The 17,052-nt window shown below is 24.4% G+C and overlaps 1 protein-coding gene across 3 annotated transcripts in view; it reads left to right on the plus strand.

Moving 5' to 3' along the window:
• Positions 1–17,052, plus strand: part of LOC145295940 (myotubularin-related protein 9-like) — a 165,990-nt gene that overhangs the window by 92,199 nt on the left and 56,739 nt on the right. For all 3 annotated transcript variants that reach the window (XM_080141822.1, XM_080141820.1, XM_080141821.1), the window contains exon 2: positions 6,804–6,984. In XM_080141822.1, the coding sequence (XP_079997948.1) occupies positions 6,838–6,984 (147 nt within the window). In that variant the 5' untranslated portion in view covers positions 6,804–6,837. The remainder of the gene's footprint in view (positions 1–6,803; positions 6,985–17,052) is intronic.

The raw sequence follows: 17,052 nt of genomic DNA on the forward strand, positions 1-17,052 counted from the left end.
TATAAAAGAAATATATATATTAATTTAATATAAATTAACTATAAAAGAAATTTATATTAATTTAATATAAATTAACTATAAAAGAAATATATATTAATTTAATACAAATTAACTATAAAAGAAATATGTATTAATTTAATATAAATTAACTTAAAAAGATATATATATTAATTTAATATAAATTAACTATAAAAGAAATATATATTAATTTAATATAAATTAACTATGAAAGAAATATATAATTATTTAATATAAATTTACTATGAAAGAAATATATATTAATTTAATATAAATTAACTATAAAAGAAATATATATTAATTTAATATAAATAAACTATAAAAGAAATATATATTAATTTAATATAAATTAACTATACAAGAAATATATATTAATTTAATAAAAATTAACTATAAAAGAAATATTAATTTAATATAAATTAACTATAAAAGAAATATTAATTTAATATAAATTAACTATAAAAGAAATATTAATTTAATATAAATTAACTATAAAAGAAATATTAATTTAATATAAATTAACTATAAAAGAAATATTAATTTAATATAAATTAACTATAAAAGAAATATTAATTTAATATAAATTAACTATAAAAGAAATATTAATTTAATATAAATAAACTATAAAAGAAATATATATTAATTTAATATAAATTAACTATAAAAGAAATATACATATCAATTTAATATAAATTAACTATAAAAGAAATATACATATCAATTTAATATAAATTAACTATAAAAGAAATATATATATATATCAATTTAGTATAAATTAACTATAAAAGAAATATATATATTAATTTAATATAAATAAACTATAAAAGAAATATATATATTAATTTAATATAAATTAACTATAAAAGAAATATATATTAATTTAATATGAATTAACTATAAAAGAAATATATATTAATTTAATATAAATTAACTATAAAAGAAATATTAATTTAATATAAATTAACTATAAGAGAAATATTAATTTAATATAAATTAACTATAAAAGAAATATATATTAATTTAATATAAATTAACTATAAAAGAAATATATATTAATTTAATATAAATTAACTATAAAAGAAATATATATTAATTTAATATAAATTAACTATAAAAGAAATATATATTAATTTAATATAAATTAACTATAAAAGAAATATATATTAATTTAATATAAATTAACTATAAAAGAAATATATATTAATTTAATATAAATTAACTATAAAAGAAATATATATTAATTTAATATAAATTAACTATAAAAGAAATATTAATTTAATATAAATAAACTATAAAAGAAATATATATTAATTTAATATAAATTAACTATAAAAGAAATATTAATTTAATATAAATAAACTATAAAAGAAATATATATTAATTTAATATAAATTAACTATAAAAGAAATATATATATTAATTTGATATAAATTAACTATAAAAGAAATATACATACCAATTTAATATAAATTAACTATAAAAGAAATATATATATTAATTTAATATGAATTAACTATAACAGAAATATATATATTTATTTAATAAAAATTAACTATAAAAGAAATATATATATTAATTTAATATAAATTAACTATAACAGAAATATATATTAATTTAATATAAAATAACGATAAAAGAAATATATATTAATTTAATATAAATTAACTATAAAAACATATATATTAATTTAATATAAATTAACTATAAAAAATATATATTAATTTAATATTAATTAACTATAAAAAATATTGATTTAATATAAATTGACTATAAAAGAAATTTATATTAATTTAATATAAATTAACTATAAAAGAAATATATATTAATTTAATATAAATTAACTATAAAAGAAATATATATTAATTTAATATAAATTAACTATAAAAGAAATATATATTAATTTAATATAAATTAACTATAAAAGAAATATATATATTAATTTAATATAAATTAACTATAAAAGAAATATATATATTAATTTAATATAAATTAACTATAAAAGAAATATATATATTAAGTTAATATAAATTAACTATAAAAGAAATATATATATTAATTTAATATAAATTAACTATAAAAGAAATTTATATTAATTTAATATAAATTAACTATAAAAGAAATATATATTAATTTAATACAAATTAACTATAAAAGAAATATGTATTAATTTAATATAAATTAACTTAAAAAGATATATATATTAATTTAATATAAATTAACTATAAAAGAAATATATATTAATTTAATATAAATTAACTATGAAAGAAATATATAATTATTTAATATAAATTTACTATGAAAGAAATATATATTAATTTAATATAAATTAACTATAAAAGAAATATATATTAATTTAATATAAATAAACTATAAAAGAAATATATATTAATTTAATATAAATTAACTATACAAGAAATATATATTAATTTAATAAAAATTAACTATAAAAGAAATATTAATTTAATATAAATTAACTATAAAAGAAATATTAATTTAATATAAATTAACTATAAAAGAAATATTAATTTAATATAAATTAACTATAAAAGAAATATTAATTTAATATAAATTAACTATAAAAGAAATATTAATTTAATATAAATTAACTATAAAAGAAATATTAATTTAATATAAATTAACTATAAAAGAAATATTAATTTAATATAAATAAACTATAAAAGAAATATATATTAATTTAATATAAATTAACTATAAAAGAAATATACATATCAATTTAATATAAATTAACTATAAAAGAAATATACATATCAATTTAATATAAATTAACTATAAAAGAAATATATATATATCAATTTAATATAAATTAACTATAAAAGAAATATATATATTAATTTAATATAAATAAACTATAAAAGAAATATATATATTAATTTAATATAAATTAACTATAAAAGAAATATATATTAATTTAATATGAATTAACTATAAAAGAAATATATATTAATTTAATATAAATTAACTATAAAAGAAATATTAATTTAATATAAATTAACTATAAGAGAAATATTAATTTAATATAAATTAACTATAAAAGAAATATTAATTTAATATAAATTAACTATAAAAGAAATATTAATTTAATATAAATTAACTATAAAAGAAATATTAATTTAATATAAATTAACTATAAAAGAAATATTAATTTAATATAAATTAACTATAAAAGAAATATTAATTTAATATATATAAACTATAAAAGAAATATTAATTTAATATATATAAACTATAAAAGAAATATATATTAATTTAATATAAATTAACTATAAAAGAAATATATATATTAATTTAATATAAATAAACTATAAAAGAAATATATATATTAATTTAATATAAATTAACTATAAAAGAAATATATATTAATTTAATATAAATTAACTATAAAAGAAATATATATTAATTTAATATAAATTAACTATAACAGAAATATATATATTAATTTAATATAAAATAACGATAAAAGAAATATATATATTAATTTAATATAAATAAACTATAAAAGAAATATATATATCAATTTAATATAAATTGACTATAAAAGAAATATGTATTTATTTAATATAAATTAACTATAAAAGAAATATATATATATATATCAATTTAATATAAATTAACTATAAAAGAAATATATATATTAATTTAATATAAATAAACTATAAAAGAAATATATATATTAATTTAATATAAATTAACTATAACAGAAATATATATTAATTTAATATAAAATAACGATAAAAGAAATATATATATTAATTTAATATAAATTGACTATAAAAGAAATTTATATTAATTTAATATAAATTAACTATAAAAGAAATATATATTAATTTAATATAAATTAACTATAAAAGAAATATATATATATTAATTTAATATAAATTAACTATAAAAGAAATATATATATTAATTTAATATAAATTAACTATAAAAGAAATATATATATTAATTTAATATAAATTAACTATAAAAGAAATATATATTAATTTAATATAAATTAACTATAAAAGAAATATATATTAATTTAATATAAATTAACTATAAAAGAAATATATATTAATTTAATATAAATTGACTATAAAAGAAATATATATTAATTTAATATAAATTAACTATAAAAGAAATATATATTAATTTAATATAAATTAACTATAAAAGAAATATTAATTTAATATAAATTAACTATAAGAGAAATATTAATTTAATATAAATTCACTATAAGAGAAATATTAATTTAATATAAATTCACTATAAAAGAAATATTAATTTAATATAAATTCACTATAAAAGAAATATTAATTTAATATAAATTAACTATAAAAGAAATATTAATTTAATATAAATTAACTATAAAAGAAATATTAATTTAATATAAATTAACTATAAAAGAAATATTAATTTAATATAAATTAACTATAAAAGAAATATTAATTTAATATATATAAACTATAAAAGAAATATATATTAATTTAATATAAATTAACTATAAAAGAAATATATATATTAATTTAATATAAATAAACTATAAAAGAAATATATATATCAATTTAATATAAATTGACTATAAAAGAAATATATATATTAATTTAAGATAAATAAACTATAAAAGAAATATATATATATCAATTTAATATAAATTAACTATAAAAGAAATATATATATATTAATTTAATATAAATAAACTATAAAAGAAATATATATATTAATTTAATATAAATTAACTATAACAGAAATATATATTAATTTAATATAAATTAACTATAACAGAAATATATATTAATTTAATATAAAATAACGATAAAAGAAATATATATATTAATTTAATATAAATTGACTATAAAAGAAATTTATATTAATTTAATATAAATTAACTATAAAAGAAATATATATTAATTTAATATAAATTAACTATAAAAGAAATATATATTAATTTAATATAAATTAACTATAAAAGAAATATATATTAATTTAATATAAATTAACCATAAAAGAAATATTAATTTAATATAAATTAACTATAAAAATATATATTAATTTAATATAAATTAACTATAAAAATATATATTAATGTAATATAAATTAACTATAAAAATATATATTAATGTAATATAAATTAACTATAAAAATATATATTAATTTAATATAAATTAACTATAAAAGAAATATTAATTTAATATAAATTAACTATAAAAGAAATTTCTCGGCAAATAGTACAGAAAAAGCTGCTTTTTAGTTAATTAATTCCAGTATTTTGCGTGCATGAATATCGAGTTATTTAAAGGACTTTTCAAGGGATTCTACCGCATTGAAAATAAAAGATTACGACATAAGCATAACTTGGATTGTCAAAGTTTTTATCATCCAGCCGGAATATGGTTTTAAAAAAAAACAATTTATTCTGGAATATATCAGTATTCATTGCTTTGGATTTTACAACTGTTCTTGTATCCTTATTCAACTATGGAGTATCCTCTTTACACTATCTATTCAAACTTAATTTTCAAATTATGTGCTGATAAGCAAAATTTATAATACCTATATCTAATTTGCTAGTAACATTTCCTCCCATGAGATATAGTATATATCTTATATATCTTCATATGTTTATGTACACATGTTTTGGTGATTAGTCAAAGTTTACCAAACAACTCATCAGAGACGGGTATGTGTTTCTTCTCAAAAAAAAAAAATTATTTATGTATCTATTTTCAGTATTTACTTTGACAGTGCTCGAGACGTAGGTAGAGCTAGGTAGTAAGGTTTGAAAATATATATGCCAATTAGTTACACAGAATTGTCCACGTTTCATCCTCCTGAAGATTCATCAAATTATTGCAATCACGAGGATGAAACGCAGAAAATTCTGTGTAGCTTAATTGCCATATATATTTTCAAAATTTACTGTATTCACGGTGACTATGCAATTCCTACAGCTACATATCTAAATGGAACTGTTAAACCTGACATATTTATATGAGACAAAAGAGAGAAAGTAGCAACTTAAATCGAAGTCAGTGTCCCTAATGATGTTGGCTTAAACCGAGTTGAATGAGAGAAGATAATGATATACCAAGGTTGAATGTACATCATGAAAAGACACTGAAATCTTAGGGAATTCCAGTAATTATAGGAGTAACTAAACTCATAAAGAATAATTTAAAAAGTTTCCTAGTGAATATACCCAGTGAACCAAGTGCAAGAGAAATACAAAAAAATTGCACTTAAATGGAATGGTTAGAATCTTAAAAAGATTTCTCAGTTTGAGTCTCTGAAATAATGAGTGAATGTATCGCATCCAGTAGGCTGCCTAATTCCCAGAAACAAAAAACCAAAAAATAAGAAAATTGAAAAAAAAAGAGAGAAGCATATACACATACTTAACTTTATATAGAGAGAGATATTCAAGAAGAGAAAGAGTCTAAGCCTCCATCCAATGTTTCAGAGACAGAAGGTATAAGGTCCAAATTTGATCCAGACTCCAAGGATTCCAAAAATTCCACTTCCGATTTCAACTTTAAAAAAAATTTTACTCCAACTCCGATTTCAAGCCTTCTTATAAATCCGACTTTAAGAATTCTTACGATTTTGACTACAATTCTTTCCAAAACTCCAGACTCCTCAACTCTGATTCGAGAGCTGTCTTTTTGTATCTTATACCATTGATCTTAATTATGAGTTACATGAGAAAAAAATGTATTTCTCTATTTTCTGATTTTTAATTTGAGTTTGTTCTTTATTTACTTATTAAATACATTATTTACTTATTGCAGCAATTAAAATCAAGGAGTACGTGTTTTAAGTGGAATGGAGTTTTCTGAGTTCATTAAGACTCCTACCGTAGACAATGTCATCCTACACAAACCTTATGAATTCCCTATCGAGGGCACATTGTGTGTCACAGGCTATTACTTGATTTTATCCTCACGACAAGAGCAGAAGGAAGAAGTATGGGTAAGTGCCATTTAAAATTTTTTGTTTTTTCTTTCAAAAAATTATTAGTATTCAAAATCATTTTTTGAGGGAAGAACAAATTTTTTTTATTTTTTATTTCAAATTTTGCATCAATTTAAGACCAGTTCCCAATGAGATAGGTCCCCTAATTCCTAGGTGAATTCTTTTGGGAGAGAATCATTTCATTTTGAATTAATTTTTTTTTTTATTAAAATGAAAGCTAGAAGTGAATCCCAAAGAAAAACAGCTTTATTACTCTTCCCTACCAAAGCTATAAAATTCTTGATGCAACTCATTTGTGTGTCAGAATACTAAACATGGTAATAAAACTATAAGATATCACTGTATCAGTCCATTTCGTAGCATAAATATTTAAGATATCTTGTGCCTTTCTTGAAACAATATAAATATTTGATATCTCTGGGAAAAGGTGGTTTGATTAACTATTTGCAGCGAAGTAAAGATGACTTCAAATTTAGGGGGAGGGGCCATTTCAGAATTTTTTTTATTTAAATACTTAGTTTTTTTCTTTTTTAATTTTAAAGTAAAACAAAACAATTAGGAAAAAGTTTTAAAGATATTTTTTTAAATAATCATAAATAAATACAGGGTGTCCCAAAAGAATCTGACGGATTTTTTAATTTGATTAACTTCCTCAATATTTAAGTTATGCTTACCAATTTTCATGTGTAGGTAGATGAGCCTCTCCGTGATTTTTTGAGATATAGTAAAATATAGTCTACTTATTCTAATTTTATTTACACAACTTAATCTAGAGTATGTTTTTCACAAGGTCTAATTTTAGTTATGAAAAATGATGTTACTCAAATGTCCACCATTTTCATTTTCACACTCTTGTGCTCTCTGCAGGACATTGTCCATTGTCATTGGCTGAAGCTCTTGCACTAATTGAATTTTATATGGAAATTTGCCCTCTTCATGAAGCATTCTTTGAAGAGATGATAGAGAGACCCCAATTTGACTTGATCTCCTTCTTACTGATGTGGATGGATCCTCGGCCACACTCTCTGCTAATCTCTGACGATTCTCATTACTTCTTGCCGTACAGGGTCTACCAGATTTAGGGAGGTCACATACAAACCCTTGCTCATTTATTGCATTGAGAGTAGGGGAATCTCTTGTGTTGAAGTTTTGAAATTTTCTTTGAGTTACTGATATTGACTCATTCAACTAAAAATATGACTCTATGATAAATATCTGCTCCTTGGTAGTGTAACGACTCATAATGACCTTGGAAGGGTTACTCTAGATGATTTGAAAAAATAAAAGAAAAATATAAAAAAATTAAGAAAGTTATGAATTTTTTTTTTTTTTTTTTTTTTACCATCAGCTTCTTTTGGGACACTCTGTATTTTAAAGAATCTTTTTCTAATTTATTAAAATGTTTAAAATATTTTTAAAAAAGATTAAATTATTTAAAAAAATTTTAACTTGAATTCCTTTTGCTTTCATTTATTTTTTTTGTTTCAGACAATTTTTTATGCTTCATTTAAAATTACTTTTAGATGTGGATACATAATGAAAGTCAATGAAAATTGTTTTTTATTTTTTAACTTAAAAAATAAAATAATAGTTAAAATGAATGTTCATGCTTACAGGTCTTTGGGGAGGAGTGTTTTTTTGACATTAAGATTTGGAGGGGATGTTTACATCTAAAACATTGGTCTTGCAAACAAAAAGAATTTGTGTTTGTTCTGAAGTTATTCAACTAGTAGGATAATGTTCCTCAACCAAGTAGAATTTTTTTAAGGTTGCTTGAACATTTGTTTTCTTTATTAAAGTTATCTATATTATATTTCTCTTTTTCTGTCAGTTCCATTATTTCTCAAAAACTACTGAGCCGATATGACTGAAATTTTATATGGACCTTTACGATAAAGTGCAGGAAACTAAGTTTTATGGTATCTGTTCGATGCATATTTAGGCTCAATAGACATTAGTATTTAATGCAAAAATGAGCACAAATTTATGCATAATCAACCATCAATTTGACATAATAATTCAAAGTCAATGAGCTATAAATTTTTCCTGTTTTCAATGAGCTAAAAATCTAGTTCTGACATTTTGTTTTAAAAAGTTGCTGGATAAAACTGGCTACTATTTCTCATTTAACTTATTCTTCATTTAACATGTCTTTTCCACATTGAATGTGGATTGCACATTGGCCATGATAGTACAAGGTGATTTTCTCCATGAAATCCTATCATTTACATTGGTTTCAATGTGCCTTTTAAGTCATTCCAAGTCTTTTTTTTTATCTGCCTTGTCTTCGTTGCTCTTAATTGTGATCTGTGTACAATGAAATAATCTAAATTACCTCCCTTGGACCATTAAACATTTTCTCCTTTACTGAACTCTTTAAAATATAAAAACATAAAAGTACTGCACTATGCTATTATTAATCTCTGAACGTATATACCATTCACTGGACAAAGCGGGGGAGGATAGAGCGGTAGCTCTAGATATATCTAAGGCTTTCGACAGGGTATGGCATGAAGGTCTTCTCAGGAAAATCAGATCATACGGTATCACTGGAAGAATACTTAACATAATTAAATCCTTCTTAGATAAGAGAAAAATCCAGGTTGTCCTCAACAGTTGTACATCTAAGCAATATGATATAAATGCGGGTGTACTTCAAGGGTCTATCCTTGGACCTTTATTATTCCTAATATTCATAAATGACCCACTGACAAAATTGTCTGTGAGATGGGTATATATGTTGATGACACCACGCTCTATAACAAACATGACAAGAAAACAAATCTATCTAAAGAAATGGCAGAAACACTAGAGGATGACCTCCAATCTGTAGTGGAATGGGGACAAAAATGGACGGTCACATTCAATGCTGTCAAGACTACACTCGTTTCCTTCAGTAATTACAAGAAACCTTCTCTACCACCAATAGCAATGGCCAATGACTCTTTATCTGAAAGTACATCTTTTAAACTCCTCGGCCTAACGTTCACAGGAAACATGAGTTGGAGCAATTATATTGAGAGTATTGCCAGGACCGCTGCGAAGAAAGTAGGTTCTCTCTACCGTGCTAGAAAGCTACTAATGTCCGAAAGTATTCTGATACCTCTATAAGGCCACCATTTGCCCATGTATGGAGTATTGTTGTGATATTTGGGCTGGTGCATTTGCTACTAGTCTCTCACTCACAAGGTTCAAAAGAGAGTCTCCAACTTGATAGGTCCTGAACTGTCATCTAAGCTTCGGCCTCTGTACCATCGACGAAATGTTGCATTCCTCTGCCTGTTCTACAAGTACTTTAACAGTGAATACTGACGAACTGCAAGCACTTCTACCGCCTGGACGTAAATACCCATGATAAACCCGACAAGCAGCTAAATCCCACCCCTTCACAGTTGAGATCCCTAGATGTAAGAGAGCCTTCTACTCCAGCAGTTTCTTCTCTAGACTTCCGAATTCCCTTCCAGCTCTCTGCTTCCCCAACTGTACTGACATGCAGAAGTTCAAGTGTAATGTGAACCGACATTTTGCTGCCCAACTCCCTACATAGTACCCCTGTAGCTTATGTCCCTGTTAGTAGCCTCCTACATCAAAGTGGCAACGTGCATTGTTTGGGGCGAAAATGTAATTAAAAAAAAAATTATTAGTCCTGTAAGAGTCGGTCAATAAAATCAATTTTTCACTGTATATTTCCTTTGTTATTGTGTTATTATAACTAGCAAGACCTGTGGAAATCCCACAGTGGACCCTTTCATATATAATATATTAAATGGAGACACCCTGATATTATTGTAGCTTTTTTGTTAAAACTGCAAAAGTATTTATCTAAGCTAGCAGGGATGCCCGGCATAACCTTGTCATAAAATATGCTTAATACGATATTTTAATTTATGCAGGTTTCGTATATATTTATTATAGAGTCAATTTTCTATCGATTCTTACATATTATAAAGTTGTGATTCTAAAAATAAAAAATATATCCATATGACTTCGGTGCATCAGGTTAAATCGAAACAGAAACCAAAACTTATGAAAAAATTCTGTTGCAATGTAGAATTAACTCCAATTTGGGCACCTGCAACATTAATAGTTAGGTGTCGGTGCTAACTCTGTTATTAAAATGCACAACATAAATTCCTCCTCAAAAAAAAACAAATTAGTCAAAGCCCAGCATTCACTAGAATTATTGCATAATCTGTTGTAAACTCGACTCTTGAGAGTGAAAAAAATTAAAATGGAAAAAAGCTCATGAAACTTTCATTTTGCAGTCCAAACTTAATTCACATTGTTTTTAAATCTTATGATGTATCTGCATATAAAGGCAATTTTAAAATCTAGTAACACTAAAAAAAATTATCTATAATTCTAACTGCTTTTTATTTCTTTTTTTTTTTTTTTTTGTTAAAAAGTTTGTGTGTTTGTTCTTTTTTAAAATTCAGTGTGTTTGTTCTTTTTCTTTTTTTCTCTCCAGGAGTTCAGAATTTCTTCATTCATAAAGGTATATTGCATAGAATTTGTGCAACAAAGCTGAAAGATCATTTTATAAAATCTATAACTGCAAATCATATAAAATTATGCAAAGCTTAGAATGAATAAGCATTTATTATATGGAATGAACCTATGAAGCTATTTAAGTAGATAAAAAGTATGCGCTTATTTTTTTTTTCTCTTGTATACATTAAAAATAATCCAAAATTTACAATAAAACTAAAATGTAGAAGCCGACAGTCACAATCAATTTGCAATGGAATTTGCATAGTCAGTTAAGTGTAAGTTAAGCATCGCTTTATCAGTTCAGTACAGTTGTATGATGAGGAATGGAGAGTATACTTTTTGTACACTGATTGTTTCATAGTCAGCACTGCATGTGCATTCCAAGATCATCAATATAGTCATCTCTTTTCAGTTCTTAAGTGGTAAATTCATACCCTGTCAGACAGAGAGAAATCAAATGGGTGAGATTCACCCTGTAATTAATTGTACTGATGTAGGATGAAAAGGGAATGCACTTACTAAATAAGAAATAGCATTTGTGGAAGACATATAGCGATTATTATGCTGAAGCGGAGTTCATCAACGTTTGTTTCCACAAGGTTTTTTTCTTATATTTTAATCACACAAAATATATGCTAAAATATTCCTTAGTTTGGGGATTTAGTTATGTTTGAAAAAAAAATCCATTTGAATTTTTTTTTTAGCCATAATTTGAAATTTACTCATCAAATCACCCATTTCTTACTAAGTTTTTCTCTCCCCCTCTCTCTCTCTCCGTTTATTGACAATCAATTGTAATAAAGCTATAAAGTAAAAGATTGGAATAGTTCATTCCAATAGAAAATATCACCACAATTATTACTGTTATTTAACCTATAGCCAAAGAGAGAAAAAAGAGAGAGGGAGATATAGTAAATAGAAAGAGACAAGTTTTTGGATTTTGTCTTTTTATTCTTTAAAATTTAACTGGCTTTGCAAACTTACTTTTTCCTGATTCAAACATATTTTTTACTAATGTGTAACTACTTTTCAGTTAAAAAACAAAATCCCTTGTTCAATAGGTGATCCAATGGATAAATTATGTTCTAGTTTTTATGTAAATTTAATGATTTAAAATTTTTTGTTTCAACATTTTTGAAATGAGGATTAATAATTTGGATTATTCAAAGTACTATTTTGATCTTGGTTGTTATTTTCACAAGATTTTGGCCAATGTAACCTCAAATCTTTTTCAGTTCATCTTTACAAACTAATAATACATATATAGAATAAAGGGTTCAGTTTATAATTCTGTATAGGTCTCCTAATTTTACAAGATGAACCTGAAGAAAGTTTGGAGATTACATTTCTAGAAACAATGTGAAAATAGCAACCAAGATAATAGTAGCCCAAATAATTCAAACTTTTTTAACTAAATAAAAATATAGTTATTTTTAATAAAGTTGGAAATCTTAACAACTCATTCAAAAAGGCAAATATTATATAGCTAGATATTAACATTGTTAATTGGGTTCTAGAAAATTGATCACAATTTCTTGCAGTAAGATTTCGCTTTAAACAAGGAACAGATATTTAATCATTCACAATAGTAGGATAAAATTATTTGTTTGTAAGAAAGTCAAAACAAATTGTTTGCAACAAGAATATAGATCGAATCATTTGTGTTAGACATCTAAATTGAATCGTTTGTGTTAGTCATCTAAGTGGGATCGTTTGCGTTGGTCATCTAAGTGGGATCGTTTGCGTTGGTCATCTAAGTGGGATCGTTTGCGTTGGTCATCTAAGTGGGATCGTTTGCGTTAGTCATCTAAGTGGGATCGTTTGCGTTAGTCATCTAAGTGGGATCGTTTGCGTTAGTCATCTAAGTGGGATCGTTTGCGTCAGTCATCTAAGTGGGATCGTTTGCGTCAGTCATCTAAGTGGGATCGTTTGCGTCAGTCATCTAAGTGGGATCGTTTGCGTCAGTCATCTAAGTGGGATCGTTTGCGTCAGTCATCTAAGTGGGATCGTTTGCGTCAGTTATCTAAGTGGGATCGTTTGCGTCAGTCATCTAAGTGGGATCGTTTGCGTCAGTCATCTAAGTGGGATCGTTTGCGTCAGTCATCTAAGTGGGATCGTTTGCGTCAGTCATCTAAGTGGGATCGCTTGCGTCAGTCATCTAAGTGGGATCGCTTGCGTCAGTCATCTAAGTGGGATCGTTTGCGTCAGTCATCTAAGTGGGATCGTTTGCGTCAGTCATCTAAGTGGGATCGTTTGCGTCAGTCATCTAAGTGGGATCGTTTGCGTCAGTCATCTAAGTGGGATCGTTTGCGTCAGTCATCTAAGTGGGATCGTTTGCGTCAGTCATCTAAGTGGGATCGTTTGCGTCAGTCATCTAAGTGGGATCGTTTGCGTCAGTCATCTAAGTGGGATCGTTTGCGTCAGTCATCTAAGTGGGATCGTTTGCGTCAGTCATCTAAGTGGGATCGTTTGCGTCAGTCATCTAAGTGGGATCGTTTGCGTCAGTCATCTAAGTGGGATCGTTTGCGTCAGTCATCTAAGTGGGATCGTTTGCGTCAGTCATCTAAGTGGGATTACAAGCGTGTGCTGTATTTTTGTGGACATCGGCAATATTACATACCTTATGTGTTTTAACAAGTCGTATCTTTTTTATTTGTAGGTCAATTTTTAAAAGAATTGATGGAAAGAGAATAGAATAAGCATTCCAATGCTGTTAATTTATTTCTCTTATGCGTTCAATGTTTTTATGCTCCAAATTAAAAATGAAAAAACAGTAAAAAATGATGACAGCAAAAAGGGAAACTGTTTTTTCAATGTTTACATTTCATACATTACATTTGGATACATATGTGCGGGATCAAATTTGATTGGATATGGCTGAAATTTTACAGGCTATATAAGCATAGAAGTCCATGTCTACTGGACTTTGATTTATATTTTTATGCCACAGAAAGTAAAGTTACAACCGAGCAAAATTGACAAAGAATATTTCAAAATTGATCAGAAAAATCGGCATATATCATCCATTTTCATATAGATAATAGTTTCAGAATTATTTTCATGTATAATATGTAAATATTTGATTATTATTAATTGTGCGGAAATTTCTTTAAAATGTTATCTTTTATAGAAATTCAAATCCGCTTGGGGATAACGGCTCGCTATGCACTCAGCTAACTAAAGAATAATAAAAAAACTGTTTTTTCTGCTTTCAAATCGAACTTGTACTTAAGGTAGAATTGTGTTTTTAGTGGTAAAAAAGAAAACAAAAAACAAATATATAACAAATGAAAGGTACTTGTGCACTTATGCTACCATACTGAAATAATAACATTATTTAGAACCCCATTCTTAACATGGGGAAGGAAGGGTGTTTTGTTAACTATTCTGTACTTTCACCTAACAAATAAAATATATTGTGAAACTTCAATTTATTTTTAACTCATTGTCAAGACCATTTTTTCGAATCTGTAAGACAACCCCGTTTTTTTTTTAAACTGAGGAGATCTAAATAATAATATAATTAGGTGGTTCGATAAAGAATTTCATGGGCCAAATAGAGAGGATTTACAAAATTGAAAATTGGACTGGTCCCAAAATGCATAAGTTCTGGTCAACTATGGGAATTTCCATCTTTTACAGAAATCCAAAATCTATATGAAAAATTTTCTTTGATTTATTTCTGAGATTAATTCATATCTACTCAATTTTTTTTTTTGTTTGAGGAGAGTAGTAAATATCGGCCATGAATGCTCTTTAGGCATTCAATGGCTACACCCAAGACTAAGCTCTCCTTTGGTAAAGAGGGAGGAAAAGTCCTATTGTCAATAAAGCTATATTTAAATACCACTATAATACTTAGTTTTGTTCATGAATAGATACACACTGTATGATACCATGCGCCAATTTAAAAAAAATTCAAATTTGTACATCTTAATTTATAATTCATGGCTTATGGTAAAGAGATATATCAGATTTGACTGCATAATCAGAAAAAGCACACAATTTTACATAAGAGTACCAAGTTTCATGAGAATAGCTTGAAAAATAAATAAATGGTGGCAAAATTACCGAATTTCTTGAAATGTCTGTAATTTAGCCCACTTTTTCTAAAGAAAAATGTCCACGGAAAAGCCTAAATTTTGACACTCAAAATTCTCATAACTTTTGAACTACTAATGGTATTTGCATAATTCAAATGGTTTTAAGCTTCTTTTACATAGCTCTTTTCATGCAAGTTGAAAAAAATGACAATTATCTAAAAAGAAAAAATCAACTTGTAATGCTAATCTAGGCATTTAAGTTGGGTCGTTTGCGTTAGGCATCTAAGTTGGGTCGTTTGCATTAGGCATCTAAGTTGGGTTGTTTGCGTTAGGCATCTAAGTTGGGTTGTTTGCGTTAGGCATCTAAGTTGGGTTGTTTGCGTTAGGCATCTAAGTTGGATCGTTTGCGTTAGGCATCTAAGTTGGATCGTTTGCGTTAGGCATCTAAGTTGGATCGTTTGCGTTAGGCATCTAAGTGAGATCGTTTGCATTAGGCATCTAAGTGGGATCGTTTGCGTTAGGCATCTAAATGGGATCGTTTGCGTTAGGCATCTAAATGGGATCGTTTGCATTAGGCATCTAAATGGGATCGTTTGCATTAGGCATCTAAATGGGATCGTTTGCATTAGGCATCTAAATGGGATCGTTTGCATTAGGCATCTAAATGAGATCGTTTGCATTAGGCATCTAAATGGGATCGTTTGCGTTAGGCATCTAAGTTGGATCAATTGCGTTAGGCATCTAACTTGAACTCTTTGCGTTATGCAAACAGTTCAATTTAGATGCTTTAAGCATCTAACCGTTTGCATTAGGCATCTAAATGAAATCATTTGCATTAAATGTCTAAATTGAATTGTTTACAATAGACATCTTAAACAAATCATTTTCAACCGACATTGAGAATAAATTATTTAAAACAGACGTTGAATATATCTTTTCCAATGAGTATTTTTGAACAGATGTGTAGAATGAAACATTTTCAAAAGTGCTTAAATTGATCATTTGTGACACGCATCATAATTAAATCATCTTTAATGGGTAACTACATAAAATCTTTTTGAAAATCATTCAAATAAAATAATTTACAACAAGCACCTAAAACAAATTATTTTCAACAGTTGTCTAAATTGAACTATTGTGGTAGGTATTTAGAATAAATTATTTGTTACATTTAAATTTAATTCTTTGTCGCAGGTGCTAAAATTGAATTGTTTGTATTAGGCTCTTAAATTGAATCATTTACAATAGTCGTCTAAAATAAACCATATAAAACAAATTATTAAATACTTTGTGATAGGTATCTTGAATCATTTGGGGCATCTTAAAATGAATTGGTTACAAAAAAAGGATGTTTTGAAAGTTATCAATCATGATAGCAGACGTTTAGAATTTATTGGTTGGCAGAGGCATCTGAATTGAATAGATCTAGAACAAATTGTTTACAACAGATGTCTAGAAATTATTATTTTTGACAGACATTTGGAAAAAAATTTTTTAAAGAGAGGTACCTAGAATGAATCTGTTGCAATGT

The sequence above is a fragment of the Euprymna scolopes genome, chromosome 16 (assembly GCF_053919585.1).
Source record: "Euprymna scolopes isolate OS-2025 chromosome 16, ASM5391958v1, whole genome shotgun sequence".
Taxonomy (NCBI): domain Eukaryota; kingdom Metazoa; phylum Mollusca; class Cephalopoda; order Sepiida; family Sepiolidae; genus Euprymna; species Euprymna scolopes.